This window comes from Lynx canadensis, chromosome D1 (assembly GCF_007474595.2).
Source record: "Lynx canadensis isolate LIC74 chromosome D1, mLynCan4.pri.v2, whole genome shotgun sequence".
NCBI lineage: Eukaryota > Metazoa > Chordata > Mammalia > Carnivora > Felidae > Lynx > Lynx canadensis.
The window spans coordinates 4,520,118-4,541,642 of NC_044312.2; the positions used below are offsets into that span (position 1 = coordinate 4,520,118).

General features: G+C 48.4%; 2 protein-coding genes across 5 annotated transcripts in view; both read left to right on the plus strand.

Annotated features, from left to right (window-relative positions):
- Nucleotides 1–862: 862 nt before the first annotated feature.
- On the plus strand, nucleotides 863–8,049 carry LOC115525331. The gene is given in 9 exon segments (XM_030332479.1): nucleotides 863–1,110; nucleotides 1,772–2,082; nucleotides 2,085–2,150; nucleotides 2,153–2,214; nucleotides 2,216–2,301; nucleotides 2,303–2,576; nucleotides 3,904–3,958; nucleotides 7,295–7,476; nucleotides 7,478–8,049. Coding segments are annotated over 9 exon segments (1,314 nt in total). The 3' UTR covers nucleotides 7,508–8,049.
- The window catches only part of LOC115524822 (transport and Golgi organization protein 1 homolog), a 36,867-nt gene continuing 17,627 nt past the window's right edge, over nucleotides 2,286–21,525 (plus strand). For all 4 annotated transcript variants that reach the window (XM_032594972.1, XM_032594971.1, XM_032594970.1 and 1 more), the window contains exon 1: nucleotides 2,286–2,383. The gene's annotated coding sequence lies outside the window, so the exon portion shown is untranslated. The remainder of the gene's footprint in view (nucleotides 2,384–21,525) is intronic.

Sequence of the window (21,525 nt, forward strand, 5' to 3'; positions counted from 1 at the left end):
GAGATCCTAGGCACTGCTTTGAGCATCTGTGAGGAGGTGACTTTAGAAGAGGTGAGCTTAGTGGGTATGTTGTAAGCATCAAATAAATGTCAGCTATCATTAGCTCTCACACACCAATGCTTGTGTTTGCAGAGGCTCACACAGTGGTGGTGGGTGTGGGTCTACAGACATGCCACACTCCCCTATTTCGGGAACCTCATTCGGAGGCTCTGATGAATTTAGACTAAACAATCTCACACCTTGTCCAGGTGGGTTTGGGACATAATACAGCCTGCGATTCAATGAGTCTCTGAGGGCTGGCCTACTCCTGGATATGCTGGGTCAGTGTTGGCCTGGTTCATTTTTTGCTGGAACAGGGTCATTCTATGCTAGTCTTTTGGAAGACAGGAGGTGGTGACATTCTTCCAAGAGAAGGCACAATTAATTACCCAAGCTCCCTGTCATTTTGAGAAAGCTTGCAATAGAGTCCAATAACCACCTCCCCAACCATGCTGTTTCAGTTAAAGAGAACCCACTATATCATTTTCTATGTGGCCCAACTTTCTGGTGCTTTGAAAATGAAAATGCCCCGAGAAGCCCCTGACTGAAGCCCAATGGAGGGGGTGGGATGGTGGAGACATCATTTCCCTGCAAACCGCCCAGCTGACTGCTAAGTGTATACTTAGTTAATGCAATTAAAAAAACAAAAAACAAACCAACAACGCAGTGGCGTGGAAGATCTAACTTCGGCGTAGCGGCTTTGGTGCTAATCCTGTTTTGGGGGCTCTTGGAGTCAAATTCAAGCAGAGGAAAGAAGTGGGAGAAAATGAGAGAGGGCCGACGGATGGCTGGAATCGGCTGGGTGGAGACGGCAGATTTGTAAATGCTGACGGGCGACGACCGGAGGCTGGAAGCCAGGGAAGCAAGGCCGGACTGCGCCACATCGGGTGAGGATGTCTGGGGGGCTCCGCGAGCACAGGGCCAGCCGACCCCGGAGACCCAGGCGCGGGCTCCAGGCGTGGGAGGGTGGCTGAGGCTAGGTGTCCAGGCCTTGCGCTGCACCGGATCTGGGCGCGCAGAGGCGGCGCGGCGGTGTGCCCTCCTAAGGAACGCAGAGAAGGCCGCCGCCAGGTCGTAGAGGGACAGAAGTGGCAGGTCCTGGGGCCTGGGAGAGTCCCAAGGAAAGACCCTCCGGGACGTGGGACGTGCCCCTGCCTGGGCCTGGTCTGCTGCCTCTCCCTACCCCCTGCGCTTCTTTGACTTCAGTTCCTCCCACGGCCCTCTCCCGGGGGTGCTTACCCCGGGGCCAGTGGCTTGCCACCCCGCCTTCCCAGCTAAGCCTTGGTCCTCCGCAAAGCCCAGGGAGCAGAACCATCCCGGACGCGCGCCTGGCTAGAGGGCGCAGTCGGGGGAAGGGAAGGGCGAAGCGAGCTGAGGCGGCCCCGGGCACCATGGAGGGGCGATCCTGGTCAAACTGTGCCCCAGTCTGCCTTGGAGTGGAAACCACTTAGTCTGTCCCCACCTAACCCCTGCGAGTCCCCCCTTCCCTGGAGGACAGATTCGAACCACAGCTCCTGCAGACTCACGCGGCCAGACCAGCTCTCCGCCGCCCTCTGGCCCCCGCCTCTCCCCGTAGCCGCCCGGAGCTGCACCCAGCGGCTCATCCTCCCCCACTCACCCTCCCCCCGCCCCGCCAGGCGCGCCTCTCCCCGCCCCGCCCCTCCTCCTCGGCGTGCGGCGCGCGGGAGGCGAACGCGGGCTGAGGCCCGCGCAGCTGCCTGCCTGCCGCGAGAGGCGGCGGCCCAGCGGCCGAGCCCAGGCTGGGAGACTTGGTTCGTCGCGTCCTCCGACTGCTCCTCGGCTGCCTCCTCACCGAGCTGTGCGCCCGCGAGTGCCCGGCGCAGGAGCGAGCGGGGCACGGGCAGCTGGCGCAGCTGGGCGGCGTGGTAGTGCTGGCCGGGGGTGGGGGGGGGGCCCGCTCCGGGGCCGCCTGGGGAGAGGCCGGCGAGGGCGCGGGGGTCTCAGACGAGCCCCCTACCCGAGCGCCCACCCCGGACTTCTGCCGGAGCTACTTCGATGTCATGGGCCAGTGGGACCAGCCGTTCACTCGGGAGACTTCATCTTCTGCTGCGGGACTTGTGACTTCCGGTTCTGCCGCCTGTTTAAGAAGCGGGACTGAGGCAGAGCACCTGCACCAAGCACGACACTCCGCTGTGGCTCGACACCCGCAAGCCCCCCCCCCCACCCCGCGCGCAAGGACGACCCCCTGCACCACCCCACGAAGGACAAGACCACCCTGATCCTTTACATCGTCTGCGGGGTGGGACGCCATTGGGCTTGTAGGCATCTTCACCAAGCTGGGGCTGGAGAAGGCGCCCGGGCGGCAGAGGGAGCACATGTCCAGGTGGGCTGCAACCCTTTCCCCCCACCCCCCGCCTCCCCTCCCGGCGCCGCTCTCCCTCCACCTTTCCTCTTCCTTCTCCACCTTTCCGTGGGCAATGGCGCGACCCCCACCGCCCGCACCTCCGCTGGGAGAGGTCGCCCGGGAAGCCAACTTTCGCTCCGAGCGCGGAGAGGGGGCGCTGGGCTCCGCACGGGTGTGGACTTGAGCGCGTGTGTGTATGTGGGGGGTGGTCTCCGCCCACCCTCCTTCACCCTCTAGCCGCCCCCTCCCGCCTAGGATTGAGGCGGATCTGAGACACACACAGCCCGGGAGCCCACGGCCCCCGGAGTCTTGGGTTTTGGCAAGGGGTCTACCCCTCGGATTCCAGATGCTAGTTTCTAGGTAAACAGGGCAGGCGGGCCCTGAAGGGAAGCAGGTGTGTCTGAGGGAGGGAAGGGGTGTGTGCCGCCTGCAACTCACAAGGCTGGCGAAGAGGAGGTGGAGAGAGAGAGAGAGGGGAGGGCGAGAACAAAAGCCTTGCCTGGAGCGGCCGCCTCTCTCACTGAGCGGCCAGGTCCCTGGAATTAGAACCTTGGTTGCCTCCCCGCCACCCGGACCCCTCCCCGCGTTCCGCTGTCGCCACTTCTCCCTGTTGGGTGCCAGGGCCTCTGCCCCGGCTGCGCCCCTTGCAGGGGTTGGCGCGGACTCCAAGGGCGGGAGCCCCCCTCCTGCCCCCTGATTCCTCAACTTTCCTTCAACTTTCCCTCAACTTTCATTATGCAAGTCCTAGTGGGAGCGAGTTGCAGCAGATGGGAGAAGGCATTTGGGGATTAATGGGGCGATTTTCCTTTTGCTTCTTGAAAAAGTGTCTAAATTGATTCGCACAACCCAGTAACCTTGGAGGCAGAGGACACAGCCACCGGGAAGCAGCCCCCAGACGCGACGCAGGCCAGGGTTGGCGTGAGGTCTGGGCGGGCGGGGTTGGAGAGCGACTGGCCGTCTTGGGACGGCTGGATGGCTGGGCGCTAGCTAGCTCGATCTTGCCGAATGCGGGCAACGGGGTCTCCATGTGTCCCCCCACCACCCTACACACAGACACACACCCTCCCCACACCTCCGGCGGGGGCCCATGTGTGCTCGCGTGGATGCACCAGCTCCGTGCGCCTGCCTAGAAAACCTGAACAGAGACCCATCCAAAATAGGCGAAGGAACATTACCAACTCACTAGTAATTATTATCCATTTATACTCAGAGTATCCGTTGATTCCCACCCCACCCCCAAGAGGGGAGGGATTTGGGGCAAGAGGTGAGGAAGTTCCTCTTGGTTTGGGTCAGCAGGGAGGTGTGGGGGGATGTTGGCATCTTGAAGCACAAAAGTTAGCTTCGAGGGGATTCAGGAAACCGACCAACTGAGAGAGCAACACGCTGGCCCCGCCTACCTCCTGCACCCCCAAGATGCCCTGTCGCCAGCCCCACGGGCGGGGGGTTCACTTCCCCTCAGTCCCTGCCAGTCCCTGCAGCTTCCCGGGGTCTGTGTTAAGGTGAAGGAAGAGTACCGAGGCAGGACTGCGGCAGGCGACCACGGGTGTCGCCTTGGTCGGGAGAGAACCTTGCAGATTCGGATACTCGGCTGAAGTATCCACTGAGCCTTTCCCTTGCAAACCAGCGCTTCCAGGAGCCCCCGCCCGAGTGTTTGGGTGGGGGGTGGAGGAGGGTAGGAAAGGCGGGAGAAGGGAAGGTGGGAAGGTGCGAGCCGAGCTAAAGGTGGGCGGCTCCCTTGAGTCTGTGGCGGGGGGGGGGGGGGAATGGTGATGTGTGACCTGGGTATTCCTGTTGAGGCAGCGCTCCACCGCCCACCCAAGGGCCCAGGAGGGACTCCTGTTCCTGTCCTGCCACCTTGAAGCTCTGTCTGGAGAAAAAGGATCCCCCCAGCTTAGTCGGTTGCAGCCACTTCCGCAGGGACCAGGAAAGGGCTGCTTGGGGGTGGACTCTCAGGGCATCCACGCCTCTGATAACAGCCTGGACACAAGACTCTCCCGGGACACAGTTGGGCAATTCCAGAATGTGGTCGAAGTACATTCTCTTGAAGACAAAGGATAGTTGATTTTTATTGGCAGTTTCCCCGGTGTGGTTTTCAACCCCAGCTGCTGTTTAGCACCACCTGGAGTGCTTTAAAAAAGAAACCGAACCAAAATAACCCTGTTGCTAGGGGCCGCCCTAGGCAATTTAGATCAGGATCTCTAGGGTTGCTGAGTCCGTGTACCTCTGTAAAGCTCTCTAGGCTTTCCAGTGCGTGGCCAGTTACTAGTACGGAAAAGGAAGGAACATTTGCCAGGCACACTGCACTAGAGGGGTGTGTGTGTGTATGTATACATACACACTCGCGTGCACGCGTGTGCAAACACTCCTTTAGTGTGCGTGACCACCTTAGGAGACAGGTGCTATCAGTTCCCACTTATAGATGAGAAAAATCATGGCTCAGGTTGAGTGGCTTCTCCAAGGTCACCCGGTTAGTCATAAAACTGCAGTCCCCAGCCCCCTGATTTCAACTGTGTTTTCAGTTTGAGTGAGCTTTGGGTGGGGGTGGGGTTGCATATTCCCGTGTTCTGTCCGGAAAGGGAAAGATTCCGGGTCAGTAAAGGTCTGGGATGTGCCCCAGAAATCTGCATGTAACAGCCTCCCTGAATGGCGCCTCAAAAGTGGCCTACATGTTTGAGGAAGGCTGTTCTTGAGTTTGGTACTATTTCAGTCTTGGAGATGGATGCGTTAATCCAGTGCCACTCTCTTATTTGCATTTGGTTGTGTGTTTTCTGCACATATTTCTGCTTTGTGTATTTGTGGTGCTGGGGGCTGCCCCAAGGACCGTCCAAATGCATGTTGCACTGTGTGTGCAGTAACTTATTTCAAGTCCCAGCCACAGGTCAGGGGGTACCTGGGTGGCATATACCCAGCCACCTGAGAGCTTCCGGGTGAAATTAACATCTCGGCCACAGACTCTTAATTTATTTTGTCTTGGGCTGGGCCAGTCACTGAGATGAAGGGTTCATTCTCATTTCATCGGAAGGCACCCCCACGTCACCAACTGCTTCTGGTGACCCGTGCACTTGTGGTATCCCAGAAGAGGCCTCCGTGATGTCAGTTTTCAGACCCAGAGTCCTGGGCATGTCGGCTGCTCCTTTCTGGGCCGACTGGTACCTGAAAACAGGAGAAAGTCTCTAATTCCAGGAGCTGTGGGGGTCTTGCCCACGATACAGGCAGAGCTTCAGAGACCCTCATTCACCACCACGGCACCGTTATATCCTGCCCCTCTGTATCAGAACAAGTGACTGCAAACAGTGGCCAGCTGTGGTTACCCAGCCACACAGACATGTTTTGTTTGGTCTGCAAGGTATTGCTATTTATGTATTCTTTTTAAAAATTTTTTTAATGTTTATTTTTGAGAGAGAGAGAGAAGAGCATGAGCAGGGGAGGGGCAGAGAGAGAGGGGGTGGGGGGAGACACAGATCTGAAACAGGCTCCAGGCTCTAAGCTGTCAGCACAAAGCCCAACACAGGGCTCAAACCCGGGAACGGCGAGATCATGACCTAGGCCGAAGTCAGTCGCGCAAGCAACCACGCCACCCAGGCGCCCCTATTTATGTATTATTTTTATTTTTAAGTTTCTCTCTCTCTTTTTTTTTAACTGAAACATTTTACACATACAAAAGACAAAACTTGAAAGAAGGATAAAAATGTCTTTAGGGTTTTTCACTCCTGGTACGACTGTCATTGGGGCGGCTCATTCTTGGTTGTGGGAAGCTGTTCTGTGCATTGTGACAGTTAAAAAAAAAAAAGTCCTCAGTCATAGCCACATGTCATCCGGGGGTAGAATCACCCTCAGTTGAGAGTTACTAATCTAGGCCATACAATGATGAGTATTTTGTCATATCTGCTTTAGTACACACTCTGTATTTTCATTTTCTCTCTCCCTTTCTCCCTCCATTTCTTTTTCCTTTGTTTCTTGGCCAAAACATTTGGAAAGAAGTTGCAGACGTGACATTTGATCCCTAAATCCTTCACCGTGGATTGCCTAAGAACAAGGACATTCCCCCACACAACACAGTCCCAGGATCACACTCAAGAAGGACAGAAACTCTGTGATACCATCAAATAGCCAATCACGGTAACATTTTCCTGGTCGTGCCACAAATGTCCTCTGGAGCTTGGGCTTCCAAACTCAGATCCAGTCAAGGCTCACTGCGTCTGGGCTGTGAAATTTCTTCAGTGTCTGTTATATATTGTGTTTTAAACCCAACTTAGAACCAAGGAGATTTCACCTAGAAATCCCAATTTCTGACTTCTCTTGAGAAATTGGTAGAACTGACAACACCCGACATGCATTTTCCCAGGGAAGCTGTTGGTTGCCTCCCAGGGGTGACTTCCCTCTTTAGAAAGCTCTCAGGTTCACCTCCTTCTCCACCCCCACCCAGTTCCCTTAGTGCTGGTCCCTGCAGTGCCTAGAGACGCAGTCAGGCCGATCTCAAGTCAGATGGCCAGAGATTTCCATCCAGCCTGGCCACTTGAGAGTTGTGTGGCCTTGAGAAAGTGACTTCATCTCTTTGAGTTCTAGGTTCTTGTCTGTAAAATGAGACCATGGTGATCCCTATGTCCTAGGCTTGTGTGAGGGTTTCACTGAGACTGGGCTTGGGAGGCCCTTAGCACAGGACCTCTTGGTCACTGCTCAGCAACTTTTACCCCTTTGCCATCACCTTAATTACTGGAATTTTCTACCCCTTACCTGCCAAAGGGGTACCTAGCCCTCGCTCTGTTGTATCTTTTTAGCTGTGTGACATTGGTCAAGGCTCCTAACTCCTTCAGAGTTAAGCAGCGGAGGGTGACAGGTTCAGACTAGGAGAGAAGACCCAGGTATGGCCACCCTGAATGCCTTGCAAAGTGTTGGCCTGGGTGATGCTAAAGAACTCTTGTCCAGCCTTCTATTTTGCCGTGAGCTTGGGTATAAATTCTCCTTTAATGTCAGGTCCTGCCCCAGTGAGGCAGGCCTTAGGACAGTGTGCCTGTGCCTTTGAAGAGGCACAGATTTCTTTCTGTGAGGATGAACAAGGCCCTGGGGCGTGGAGGAGTCAGACTTCCAACCTGGACAGTCTGAGGCCAGGGCACAGGTCCTTGACCACTAGGCTGCACGGCCTTTGAGGGGACACGTGCAGGACTTCCGTGCTCTCAGATCACAAAGAAGTGCTTGCTGTTCTGCAAATGGCAACACGTGCAGGGGGGCCAGTTCCAGGAGCCGCTGTAAGACCAAGACCAGGAGTGTTTCCTGCATCTGCCCCTGCCAGGGCCAGTGCCCTTGGAGGAGGCATTGATGAGAAATGACCTTGGGGGCAGGAATGCCTGTTTAACGCTCCATACACTTGAGGCTGGGAGGGAACACATGCCAATTATTTTGCCCACCTTCAAACAGAATCAGAAATCCAAGTGGCACATTACACAGCACAGTGTCCTGGGTGCTTTTCAAACACAATTCAGAAGAGCTGGAGTCCCTTCTAAAGAAGTGACATCAAGCGATAAATGTCTTCCCTTCTTTTGCCTTTTCTCTCTTCCTCCTGCTTCCCCTTTTTCCTGCATGTCTGTGGTTACCCTCTGGCTTTGACCAGCTCCCCAGCCTGGAGAAACTCTTGCAGGCACGTCTCCTTGCCCATGGAGTAGTCTGTCTATATCCTTTTTCATGGCAGGTTACTTCTCTTTGGGCAGTGGAGTCCTTGCATTTTAGCAGTCACCTTCAGTGGGATATACTTTACACAATAAAAAGCACACGTTTTAAGTTTAAGTGTCGTTTGAGGAGCTTTGCCCGTAACCACCACTCCAGAAAGTTACCTCCTGCCCACGGCCCTTGAGATCTTGAAAGACTGAAAGATGCTTCTGGTACAAGAGAAAATGCTCCAGAATCCTAGTCAAGTGTTTAAATGTCAGAACACGGTTTAGACCTCGGGACTCCTGGAAGCTTTGAACCAAGATGAGGAGCTTCTGAGCTCTGTTTGGGAATGTTGGGGTCTTTTATTTGCTCGCTGTAATTGGAAAGTGAAGGAACGGCGTATTCTCTTTTTGTTCCTCAAATATGTCAAGCTCATTGCTACCTTGGAGCTGTTGTGTTGGCTTGGATTGAATTATCCTCCATCAGACCTCACATGCTGGCTCCCTTGCCATTGAGATCTCCGCTCCAGTGTCACCTTGTCTGAGAAGTCGTCCCTGACGACCCAGGCTCAGTTACCACTATCCCCCCACCCCAGCCCCTACCAGCCCATCGCTTGGTGTTACTTGCTTCATGTCACATTACAGCCTAAAATTAACTTATTAATTTGCTGGTTTGCTACTTGATTATCCATCTCTTTACTGTTCACAGTAAGGAGTGCGGGGACACTTCACAAATCTCTTCCACTGTTGTATCCTCAGTGCCTAGAACAGTATCTGGCACAAAGGGGTTCTGGGTTCTGACATCCCAGTTTACAAAAAAAGTATCTCCTCTTTCATTCATTCATTCATTCATTCACCCATTCACATATTCATTTAATTGATATTTATTGAGCACCTATGGCATACCTAGCACTGTTTTGAGAGCTATAAGAGAGTAGTGACAGTACAGACACAATCCCTGCACTCAAGAATGCAGTCAAATGGCCCAAGACAGGTAACACACAAATACATCTAGAAGGAAATTGACACTAAATTGAACCTTATGAAATTGCCAATATTCAATCATTTTTGACTACAAAAAGTGGCAATGTTTCAACCTAATTGTTCTGAACTGGGACAAGTGATATCAAGGAAAAGTATAGTTTCTTTAGTAAGGTACCTGTATTAGTTAGGGTTCCCCAGAGAAAGAGAACTCTATTTATATATACATACATGCAGTTGAAGGCTGTCAGACAGGAAAATTCCCCTTTACTCAGGAGAGGGTCGGCCTTTTGTTCTGTGCATGCCTTCAACTGATTAGACGAGGCCCACCTGAACAATGGAGGGCAATCTACTCAGTCTGTTGAATGTCAACATTCATCTCATCCAAACGCGCATTCTCAGACGCATCCAGAATGACCTTTGACCAAATATTTGGGCACCCTGTGGCCCAGTAAAGCGGACGCTTAAAAGTTACCATTATAGTTCTTTTAGGGACTTAGTACTCAGAGTGTGTCCTGTGGAGCGGCCTCATTTTCATGACCTGGGAGCTTGAGCAGAAGAATCTTATGCCCTGCCTCAGACTTACTGAAATAGAATCTGCATTTTATCAAGGCCCCTAGGTAGCAGGAATGCACATCATTTGAAAAGCACCCAAACTAGGTGCCACAAAGAGATGGCAAATCCTTGGGAATTTGTTTGACTTACAGCCCACAGTTGGTGATTTCCATGGTCTTATCTATGAAGCTTTATGGACACGTATTTTCACATGTTTTTTAGTATGTTCCCTAATCCGTACACATTTGTTGTACTAATAATACCAGTGAACAGTTATTAGGTACATTATAAAGCATACATAATAACACATTTTAAACTGAGCTGAAGGTGCAGTCAATGTTATTTTAAAATTTGTTTGTAAGGATGATGATCCTTACATCGTGGAATCATTAGCTAACGTCAAAGCATGATATATGTTGAGGAAGAAACTTACCATTAACGAACAGTCCATATATTGAATATTTTACAGGAGAGTTTTGATTATTCTTGGCTGACTTTGCTTTGATCTGAATAGGACATCGTTGTTTTTAACCTTGTGACAAGCTAGCTGTTGAAGAGAAGGGGAGAGTCAACGCAATTGTTTTCTTTTCTTTTTTTTTTTTTAACGTTTATTTATTTTTGAGACAGAGAGAGACAGAGCATGAACGGGGGAGGGTCAGAGAGAGAGGGGACACAGAATCTGAAGCAGGCTCCAGGCTCTGAGCCGTCAGCACAGAGCCCGACGCGGGGCTCGAACTCACAGACCGTGAGATCATGACCTGAGCCGAAGTCGGAAGCTCAACTGACTGAGCTACCCAGGCGCCCCTGACGCAATTGTTTTCTTGTGCTTCCTCTATCAGTATTTTCTTCAACCTGTGGTTCTGTGAGGGCTGGGGTGAGGAGTGGTGGTTAAGCCATGCTTAGTGATGGTTAGCCTCATTAACCCTGGATAATGCATCTGCATATCTCCTTTTGGCTCATAGCTGTAATATGGGCAACATACCCCAGTGAGGGTGCCACTGCCAGTCACCGTTCTTGGTCTGAGATTCCTGATTCTCACTGTCTGTCGTGGGCATCTCAAGTGAGGGTGCCAGCATCCATCCACATATTGCATTGATTCCTCACTTTATTTATTTAAACATTTTTTTAAAAAAATTTTATTTAGTTTTTACAGACAGAGACACACAGAGCATGAGCAGGGGAGGGGCAGAGAGAGGGGGAGACACAGAATCTGAAGCAGGCTCCAGGCTCCGAGGCGTCAGCACAGAGCCTGATGTGGGGCTCCAACTGATGAACCGCAAGATCATGAGCTGAGCTGAAGTCAGACACTTAGCTGAGCCACCCAGGCACCCCTGATTCCTCACTTTAACAACTAAAGACCATACACAGGAGTTCTCACATTTCCTGTCCTTATGCAGAGTCATTTTATGTGGTGCTTAGAGTGAGTGGACTCTACTTTGATGACTGCTTTTCCAGGATATGGAGGCCTCTTAAGAACTCTCATCTCCATTGCATGCCCTGGGAAAGACTGCCTTGGGGAAAAGCATCCTTGGTTTTTGGGCTGGGTTTTCAGGAATCTCAGCACTCCGGAGAAGCCCAGGGGTTATGCAGATAGTAGTGCTGACCAAGTTCGTGGTAGCTGTCCTGATAACCTACTTTGCTACTCTCTTGAAAGCCTGAATAACATGGAATTCTGGGAGGGACTCCTTAGAGAAACTGGTGAAACCTACGGCTTCTTGTTCCAGAAAAATGCAGAAACAAAATTTCCACTCAACACCCGCTGGGTCCAGGGACCCCCTGAAGCTCACGATGAAGAACCTGTTTAGAAGTGAAAAAGGCAAATCAGGTTTGGAGGGCCTTTCTTTACCTCAAACATTCCCTTTCCTGTAGCTTCCTTGAGTTTCAGACTCTGCTTACAGCAAAGGGTGAGGAATGAGGCTGAACTCCGATTTCACAGACACTCACGTTTGTATCTCAGTCCCTGCAGTGATGCCCCAGGTGACCTTGAACAGTTTTTTAGCTCCATAAAACGGGTAGGATAATTCTCAGGGACATGTGCAACACTCCCATGAAGCAAACCCTACACACACTGGGCACACAGAAAACACACACACAGTTGTGGTCAGAAACACCCAAAGTGACAGCAAATTCACACATACAACCAATACACAGACACGAAACACAGATACACATGGATACTCTCACGGGGACACGTGTACCTGAGAGATACAGATAATACAGTCACAGACACAGAGATTTGCACAGCAGATAGATGCTCATTCAGAGACACAGACACAGATACACGTGCATACAGATAAACACAAGAGGAAAATGATGAGGGAGCATAAGGCGAGCTGCCAGACCTAAAACCCCTGCCCCCACCCCCAGGTGGGATATGTGTGATATCCCTTGGGCACTCCTGGCTGCCCAAGAACAAAGGAAAAGAAAAGAAAAACAAATGGTTAACAGAGATCATAGTCCTGCAGGGCCTGTCTCCATCTACTTACAAATACCTTAGTAAATCACGAGAAAAAGGCAATGGTTATCTCCAGAAACCTATGGACTTGGTTTCCTAGAGCTCCAGCATCATCCCTCCATAGTGACGTAGGAAACCAAGGCAGAAGGAAATGGCAGATAGAACTAAATTTCCTTATAACCTGCAGCCCATCGACAGATTCTTGAGGCCAACAGAGTGAAACATTTCTCCAGGAACTCCCTGTGTCTTAATGCTAATGCTTTGCTAGAGGGCAAACAACCCTAGTTTGACAAAAGCTAGGCCTCCAGGATCCTGGGCGTCTTATTTAGCATATGAAAGTCTCACTGGAAACTTCCCCTGGACTTGACCTCCCCCCAGCTCCACAGTATATGACTAGTCTCTCCTCATGCTGCCTGGGCAGCTCTTCCGCCAGGGCCACTGGTCCTGTCCCCGTGCTTTAATGAAATCACGTTTTTGCACCAAAGATGACTTCAAAAATCCTTTCCCCACGAACCCCACTGTCACCCCAAAACCTCATCAGAAAACACGAAAACAACCAGATAACAGGAAATTCATGTCCACAGTCAATATAACCACAGACACAGAACTCCAACTCACAGGTACATGATGCAGATTACACACACGTGCGCAAGTGCATGTACATGCGCGCGCGCGCGCGCACACACACACACACACACACACACACACACACTCCAGGACAGCTCTGGCACTCCAGTGGAGGCCACTACAAGCAGAAGGGGTGCACAGACCCTGGCATGACCTTTTCCATCTAAGTTGTCATGCGAGGGGGTGTTTTCCTGGTTCCAACCCTGTGCTGGGCATGTGCCCTATGTCAGTGCCTTATGGAGGGTTGTGCCCAGCCCTGGATTCCAGAGAGTGGCCGGGATAGGGTGGCCACAGGGACAGGGGCACAGGGCAGAGACAGGGTTTACTTAGAGTGGGGGTGTTGCATGGGACCAGGTCAGGTGAGGGAGACAGGCGAGTCTCTCCAGGATCCTTGGGGTGTGTCAAAGTGGGCTGTGCCTGCTCCCACAGCAATGATAGCACTAATGGCATCATCAGGACTAGCATATGACAGCACTATCATCACCACAGAGATGAATGACCAGCAACCTGAGGTGCAGGATCCAGGCTGTGACCTTGCCATCTCGTTTGGCCTCAGCTTCTGTACAGGCTGACCTGGAGCAAAGCGGGGCTATGGGGCCAAGCATCTTTGTGGCCCCTGCTCCCTCTGGAGTCCCCAGGCCCCAGCTTCCCACTCTCCCAACATCCCCTCCCAGACCCAAGTCAGCAGTGAGCCTTTTCTCAGCCTGGGTCCAGCCTTCCTCTTGAGGGCTCTGAGCCCGGTTCCCCATCTGTGCAAGGGGTTAGAGACGGTACTGCCGCTGGGTCCTGAGAGGTGATGTCTGCAAAGGCAAAGGCTTGGCACAGGCCTGAAACTGGAGGGAACTGAGGTTTTCACCTTTGTTGCCTTTAACAGCTGTGCAACTTTTAAGGCACCAGACTGGGAAGACTCATGGCCCAGGGAGGTGGTGACACTGATATCCACTAGTGCACAGCACGTGGCTTCCTCTTGTCCTCAGCACAGTTCTGGACACAGGCATGGGCACTCCCATTTTACTGTAGGAAACCAGCCCAGGCTCACACAGCTGTTAAGCAGCACACTGGATCTCAAACTCCAGGCTCCTGGCCCTGCCCCCAGGGGCCACGAAGGACTCCCCAGATGGGAGGCTGACATTGGCTTTGGGGACACTTTCTCACCTCCATGAATGATCTCTCTTGTCCAAGGCCCCCCAAACTCTGTCCACTGCCTCCTCTTTCCCTGGTTCCTGCTCCAGTCATAATCAGGGTGACCCTGGCCACCCTTCATGGAATTCCCTAGGCCCCCTTATAGTCTGGGCCTCTCTCCCATTCACTTTTGGGCCGTTCGGACTCCACCCCCTCTGTAGCCGGCCTCTCCTTGTACAACCAGGACAGCCCAACACTGGGGCTCTTTAGGTAGGCAGCAGGATCTAAAGGGAATGTAACACTATTGGTTTTTCACTCCTGCTTTGTTTTGGTTTTCGTTGTTTTGTATGGTTTCTTTATATTTAGGTTGGAGCCCTTGCTTTGCTCTTTTAGCAGTGCCGGAGTGGTTCCTGTTACAATAAATTTACATAAAAATAAAAGTGAGGGGATTTAGAGCAATGATTTTCAGTTGGGGAATCACTGAGTCAATCGTGTAGAGAAACTGTTTAGGAAGCTCAGCTCAGGACAGAGCCCAGGACAGGTGATCACAGTAGGTTTGTCTAGTCACCTGGGTCCCTGGCCTAGGCCCACCTGCTTGGCCCTCCTCGCCCAGCACACCTGGTACTGCCAACAATCTGGGTATTGTCCCAGTTCCCCCAGGAGAGAAGCTGATGAGCTATTTCTCTTACAGTGCTCTCATTCCTGGAGATTGCAGGAGATCCCTTGTGAGTCAGCTGGATTTCCCCTCACCACCCGCCCCCCCCCGCCCCCGTATGGTTCATAATGTACAGCCCATGCCAATAGGTAGGAGGGTGACACAGATAAGTGACAGATCCACCACCGTTTGTGGTGTTAAAATGCCTAGGTCAACTAGAGATGATTTGGGGACCAGACAGTCTTCTCACACTAATATTCCAGGGTATTCCAGGCTAGGAGACATTTTTTATTACAATTTTATCGTGCACCTATCATTCAGTTCAAATATAGCTCTTTTTCTTTGGGATTTCTTGACTCATATTCTACTTCTAGAGGAACTTCTCAATTTCTAAACATATGGGAGTTTCTAGTTACCTCATTATTAGTGATTTCTAGCACATTCTATTGCCAAAACATGCTTTGTGTGATTTCCTTTCTCTGAAATCATTTCATTCCTTTGAAATTTCCCTTATGGCTGTAATAAATAGGGTGAATGTTTGTAACTGTATCCTCTGTGCCTAAAGTGAATGTGTCCTCTGCAGTGTTATGGCCATGTGTACACATATATGGATATAGCTGTGGAATTCAGATGGTTTGCTATCAAGATGACTACCTTATGGATGCTCTATCTGCTTTGACTTACTGAGAGAGGGTTAAACTTTCCTGTCTGCCTGTGTATTTGATTGTTCTTGCAGTTGTGTCCTCCTTTGCTTTCTCGATTGTTCAGCTATTGCCTATGGGAGATGGGAGTTCAGAAAGGAAGCAGAGAGCACTCAGAAGAGGTGACGGGGAGCTGGGTTGGGAGGGCCCAGAAACCAGAAGGTCGGCCAAGTTTCCAGAGAGGAACGGTCCTTGGGATGGCACGTGGTGGTGCACCAGGTGGGAAGTGGCTTTTTAAAATGAGATCACGTGGGGTGTCCATATGGCTCTACCAGGGGTGAGGGCAGCTGATTGGTCGGGAGAGAGTATCAAGGCTCTGGGTTGCTAAGGCAACACCCAGACAGGTGGGGGCTTGGAAGAAGAAGGATCTTCCTCTGCTCCACCCACTCCTGAGAGTCCACTTAACCTGCTGTTTGTGTCCTGCTCACCTAGTGATTTACTGACCCGCTGACCTACTAGCCTGTGTGAACCCTCCCCCCCCCCCCCCCCCCCCCCGTACTTGATCTGATCCTGGTACTGTCTCTGACCCCCTTCTTCTCCTGACACACCCCTTCCATAGCCCCACCCCTTTTTTATACTCCTCCCCCATCCCCAATTACCACTCCTCCCCCCCTTTCCCACCCCTCCCCAGTCTTCCCTTGCACACCTACACCCCATCCCCCATCTCCACCTCCTGCCTGGAACCCCAGAGCCCCCTTAAAGGACCAGGACAGGAAGGTGCAGAGGCTGCTTTTCTGGCTCCTTGTGCTTGGGTGTCCCGGTTACCCAAACGCAAATGTGAGTAAACATGGACGTCGGTGGATTCTCCCTTCCTATTGGGGGTTATTTCACACTGTGGTTAAACAACAGCTTTTCCATGGGGCTTTTGATGGGAACTTCAGAAGAACTTCATTTCTTCCTGAAGACTGAGGACCACAGGGCAGTTTTCTCCACCAGCCTGAAGTGGTTGTGGTCACAGCTGTCCACATCAAGTTCTGGGTCCTGTCTGTGCTGCTTGGTCCAAAAAGACCAGTGGTGACAGGTTGTAAACCCGATCATAGTAGGTTTATAGTGTCAAGAAGGAAGGATTTGTGAAGATACTAAAAGCTATTGAGCTGATTGACTGAAATAGGTGTTTCTATGATGTGTGAATTATTTCATTAAAGTTGCTTTAAAAAATGTCAATTTAATAGGAACTATGGGTATTAGACTGGCTCCTGGAAGCCCTGTTAAGATCCTGCTTCAAGCTTTGTAAGCTTAGGGTCCATGTTCTATGTAGTTCATTTTCCTATCAGCATGTTGTTCATATTTGTGAAATTTGGTAGCTTTGGGAACAGTGGTAACTGGAGCATTGGTGTTGGCACTAGAGTGTTAAAAAGTGAAATGTCTTTGGGCTCTGTGCTTCCTGGCTTGTTGACTTTTAGCAACTTCTGAGTCATCCCTTTGCCTCTGGTCTTGGAGGCTGTCCCCAGGGACTCTGTGTCCAACTGTGTTGATGGGAGCCTCATAAGCCCAGCAGAAACTAAGTGGCTGCATCTTGCTTGGACATTTACGATGGGAAAGTCACGAGGAGCAACATGATCAGGAAGTGAAAGAATTGTTGTCCCTTCTCTAGCTAAGTATGTGCAGAGTGTTAATTTCCTCAAAGCAAGAAGGGTTCTGAATGTCCTTAGGATGGTCCAAATATAATGAAATACCTGGTTCCCAGTTCCCAGTGTTTCACTCTATCATTGAAAAGCAAAACTTGTACCCCTAGGAGAGTGAGAGAGGCAGACAGATGGGGACACCAATGAGATAAGTAGATTCCTTTAGATTGGCATGTACCAGATCCTTAGAGCAGGATCTGAAAAGTCTCAGTAGTCAGGAATAACCCTTGCATTGAGGCAGAATCATTCCACATGGAAACCTCCAATCTAAATAGAAACGACTTTATTTCTTTTGAGACTATGAAGGAGGAAAATTCTTGATCGTCTTTATCAGAATTTTCCCCCTCTACCTAGGCTGCCTGTCACAGATTGGTTCAGTTCTCTCGCCGTACCTCATCTCTGAATTCTTCCATTAGCTAACTTGTCTTGCATTTGCCACCTCTGCATACTCATGGCCATTGACTGTGAGAACCTAGTGTTATTGGCCCCATTGGATCTAATCTAGTTCAGCGTCAATTACTGATATCAGCAGCCAGACAGCTGCCAGATGCACCAAGAGTGCCCACAGCTGAAGGTGTTTTACCTTTGTGACAAGATGGCCTGTGTCTTTGGTGCATTTGAGCCCCATGAACAACCACTGTGCTGACAGCTACTGCTTTCTTTTAGACAGTGGCTAGTCAAAGACAGTGTATATTTCCCACCATTACACATTTTTGTGACCTTACCTCTGAGAGCTGAAGATGAAAATGTTATAGATTTCAGAGACTACTTTCTAGACAGGTTCATTTGCACAAAATTAAGCTTGGTATGTGAATTAGTGTGAATTGCATTGTGAATGTTTTGCTCCTAAAATGCTTCTAAGTCCAGTTTTTGTAGAATGAGATGTGTTCTGTTGTTTTGGTGACCATATTCAGGAATTTTGTATTCTTTTAGAGATCAGTTTTCAGAGTTGCTATTGATTCCTTTTGGCACAATACCATGAAAGAGAAACATGAATTCGTTTCATAGGCTATTTGGAGATGTGTGTTCAGGTAACTTAAAATCCCACAGATATTAGCAAAATATACAAGGTCACCTGATTATGCAAATCTTTATGTGCCTCAGAAATCTGACATTTTGAGCTGTGATTCAGAATCAAAGTGAATAGTAAAACATCAAAAAGTGAACCATCATGTATAATTTATTTTTTTGGAAGAATAATCCCATATTATTATAATAGCAGTTGCCCGTTTCTCTCAGATATATCCGTTATCTGTAAACATCTTTCTATAGAACAATCTCATTTGTATCTCTAGTACAGTTTGTGTTTTTACTTCCTTCCATTCTTCCATGAATTTTGGGCATAGTCTGGAGATATTCCAAAGGATTTTATCCAGGTACTTCGTGAATGTACACTAGAAATCATTGACTTCTTATCTACTATAAATTTGCATTTTCTTAATTTTTCTATTTTACATTGGCTTACAAATTCTTACTATTAAAAGACAGCTGCAGGGCACCTGGGTGGCTCAGTTGGTTGAGCGTCCGACTTCAGCTCAGGTCATGATCTCACGGTTTGTGGGTTGGAGCCCCGCATCGGGCTCTGTGCTGGCAGTTTGAGCCTGGAGCCTGCTTTGGATTCTGTGTCTCCCTCTGTCTCTGTCTCTCTCTCTCAAAAATAAATAAAGATTTAAAAAAATTAATAAAACAAAGCAATATGTTTGTCAGCAAAATAAAATTTCTCAGTGTTGCCTGTTACATCTTTCCTACAGCTTCAGTGTCATATAATTTGTATAGAATAACAACACCTTTTTAAAGAACACAGTATGCTGATATTTGACATATGTAAGCAGCAATGAAACCATGACCACAGTAAGGTAGCAAACACAGTCATCACCCCCACAAGTTTGTTCCTGCTCCTTTATAAGCCATCTGTCCTCTCGCTCTTCCATGAGGAGATATTTGAGAGATGTGCTTATAACCTCCTGGAGGCTGGTAGATGGTTTATAAAGATGATTCTTTATGACAGATAGATTGTAAACATCTTTAAGATTCTTCATCATCTCCAATATTAATTCAGCCTGTCCATATTTTGCTTGACCATTTCCCTTTTGGCTCTGATGTGTTTGAAATTCTGTGGAAACATAACATTATTATTGCCTCTGTGGGAACTAGTGCTTGTCTAATTTACATCTGGAGAACTGTTTTTGCTGTGAATATACCAAGTACCTTATAGATAGACTTGTAATCATAAGTAAGCAGAAAATTTTATAGTCACTGGAACTTTTATATGCACTCAGTATTACAAATTTGCCTCTAATATGTTCAATTTTCATTATCATTTAGATTGAAATATGCTAAAATTTCTGTAGAAATGTCTTCTTTGACCTATTATGGACTTTTTTTAAAACTTCAACTATAATTAACATACAGTGCAATATCAGTTTCAGGTGTTCCATGATTCAGTGATTTCATGCATTTCTCATGCTCATCACAAGTGTACTCTTGATCTACTTCACCTATTTCTGCCATCTCCCCACCTAACCCCCCTCGAATCCATGTCTTTTTGAGAAGGTTGTTGTTTAATCTCATTTTTTTGTCATTGTCCAACTAAGAACTTTTTGTTCTGGGTCTAGTTTGAGTCATTTGTGGTCTGAGAACATACTTCCTATGATTTCATTTACTTTGTTCAGATCTCTCTATAACGTCTCAAGTACCTGCTCTAATTTTATAATGTCTTCAGAGAATGACTCTGGTCAAGGAAGCACATTTGCACTTTCTGGAAATGTTTGTTTTCATTTCTTTTGTTGCTTGTGTGTTTTCTCTAGCCATCTCCCAGTTCCTTTCTGATTTGAAAACTTTGTTGTTGGTGATGTGGGAAAAATCATAGGACCTGATTTGATAGAACTGTTTGTCAGTTCAGGAAATAGCCAACTACACAAGACATTTCTCTGGTGTTTCTGGTGAGCCAGAGGCATCTTTTAGTCCAAAGATTTTACTTTGCTTTGTTTGAAACTCTGAAATAATTTGTGGTTCTGGACTTTATTATGGCTATTGGACTTGACAAAAAAGAACTGCAAGTAAATGGTGCATTGGTTATTAATTTAAAAGAAGTCTGCCAGGCCAGAAAGGAATGGCAGGAAATCTTCAATGTGATGAACAGAAAAAAATATGCAGCCAAGAATCCTTTATCCAGCAAGTCTGGCATTCAGAATAGAAGGAGAGATAAAGGTCTTCCCAAACAAACAAAAACTTAAGAAATTCATCACCACTAAACCAGCCCTACAAGAGATCCTAAGGGGGACTCTGTGAGTGAAATGTTGCAAGGACCACAAAGTACAAGAGACATCACTACAAGCATGAAACCTACACACATCACAATAACTAAACCAATATCTTTCCATAATAACGCCGAATGTAAATGGACTAAATGCTCCAACCAAAAGACATAGGGTTTCAGAATGTATAAAAAAACAAGACCCACCTATCTGCTGTCCACAAGAGACTCATTTTATACCTGAGGACACCTACAGATTGAAAGTGAGGGGATGGAGAACTATCTATCATGCTACTGGAAGTCAAAAGAAAGCTGGAATAGACATACTTGTATCAGACAAACTAGACTTTAAATTAAAGGCTGTAATAAGAGATAAAGAAGGGCATTATATAATAATTACAGGGTTTACCCATCAGGAAGAGCTAACAATTATAAATGTCTATGTGCTAAATACGGGAGCCCCCAAATATATAAAACAATTAACTCACAAACATAAGCAACCTTATTGATAAGAATGTGGTAATTGCAGGGGACTTTAATACTCCACTGACAACAATGGATAGATCATCTAGACACAGGATCAATAAAGAAACAAGGGCCCTGAATGATACATAGGATCAGGTGGACTTGACAGGTATATTTAGAACTCTGCATCCCAAAGCAACAGAATATACTTTCTTCTTGAGTGCACATGGAACATTCTCCAAGATAGATCACATATTGGGTCACCCAACAGGCCTTCATAAGTGTAAAAGAATTAAGATCATACCATGCACACTTTCAGACCACAATGCTATGAAACTTGAAATCAATCACAGGAAAAAGTCTGGAAAACCTCCAAAAGTGTGGAGGTTAAAGAACACCCTAATGAAGAATGAATGGGTAAACCAGGCAATTAGAGAAGAAATTAAAAAATATATGCAAGCAAATGAAAATGAAAATACAACAATCCAAATGCTTTGGGATGCAGCAAAGGCAGTCCTCAGAGGAAAATACATTGCAATCCAGGCCAATCTCAAGAAACAAGAAAAATCCCCAATACAGAATGTAACAGCACACCTACAGGAACTAGAAGCAGAATGGCAAAGACACCCCAAACCGAGCAGAAGAAGAGAAATAATAAAGATCAGAGCAGAAATAAACAATATAGAATCTAGAAACACTGTAGAGCAGATCAATGAAACCAAGAGTTGGTTTTTTGAAAAAATAAACAAAATTGAGAAACCTCTAGCCAGGTTTCTCAAAAAGAAAAGGGAGATGACCCAAATAGATAAAATCATGAATGAAAATGGAATTATCACAACGAATCCCTCAGAAATACAAGCAATTATCAGGGAATAGTATGAAAAATTATATGCCAACAAACTGGACAACCTGGAAGAAATGAACAAATTTCTAAGCACCCACACACTTTCAAAACTCAAATAGAAAGAAATAGAAAACTTGAACAGACCCATAACCAGTGAAGAAATTGAATCAGTTATCAAAAATCTCCCAAC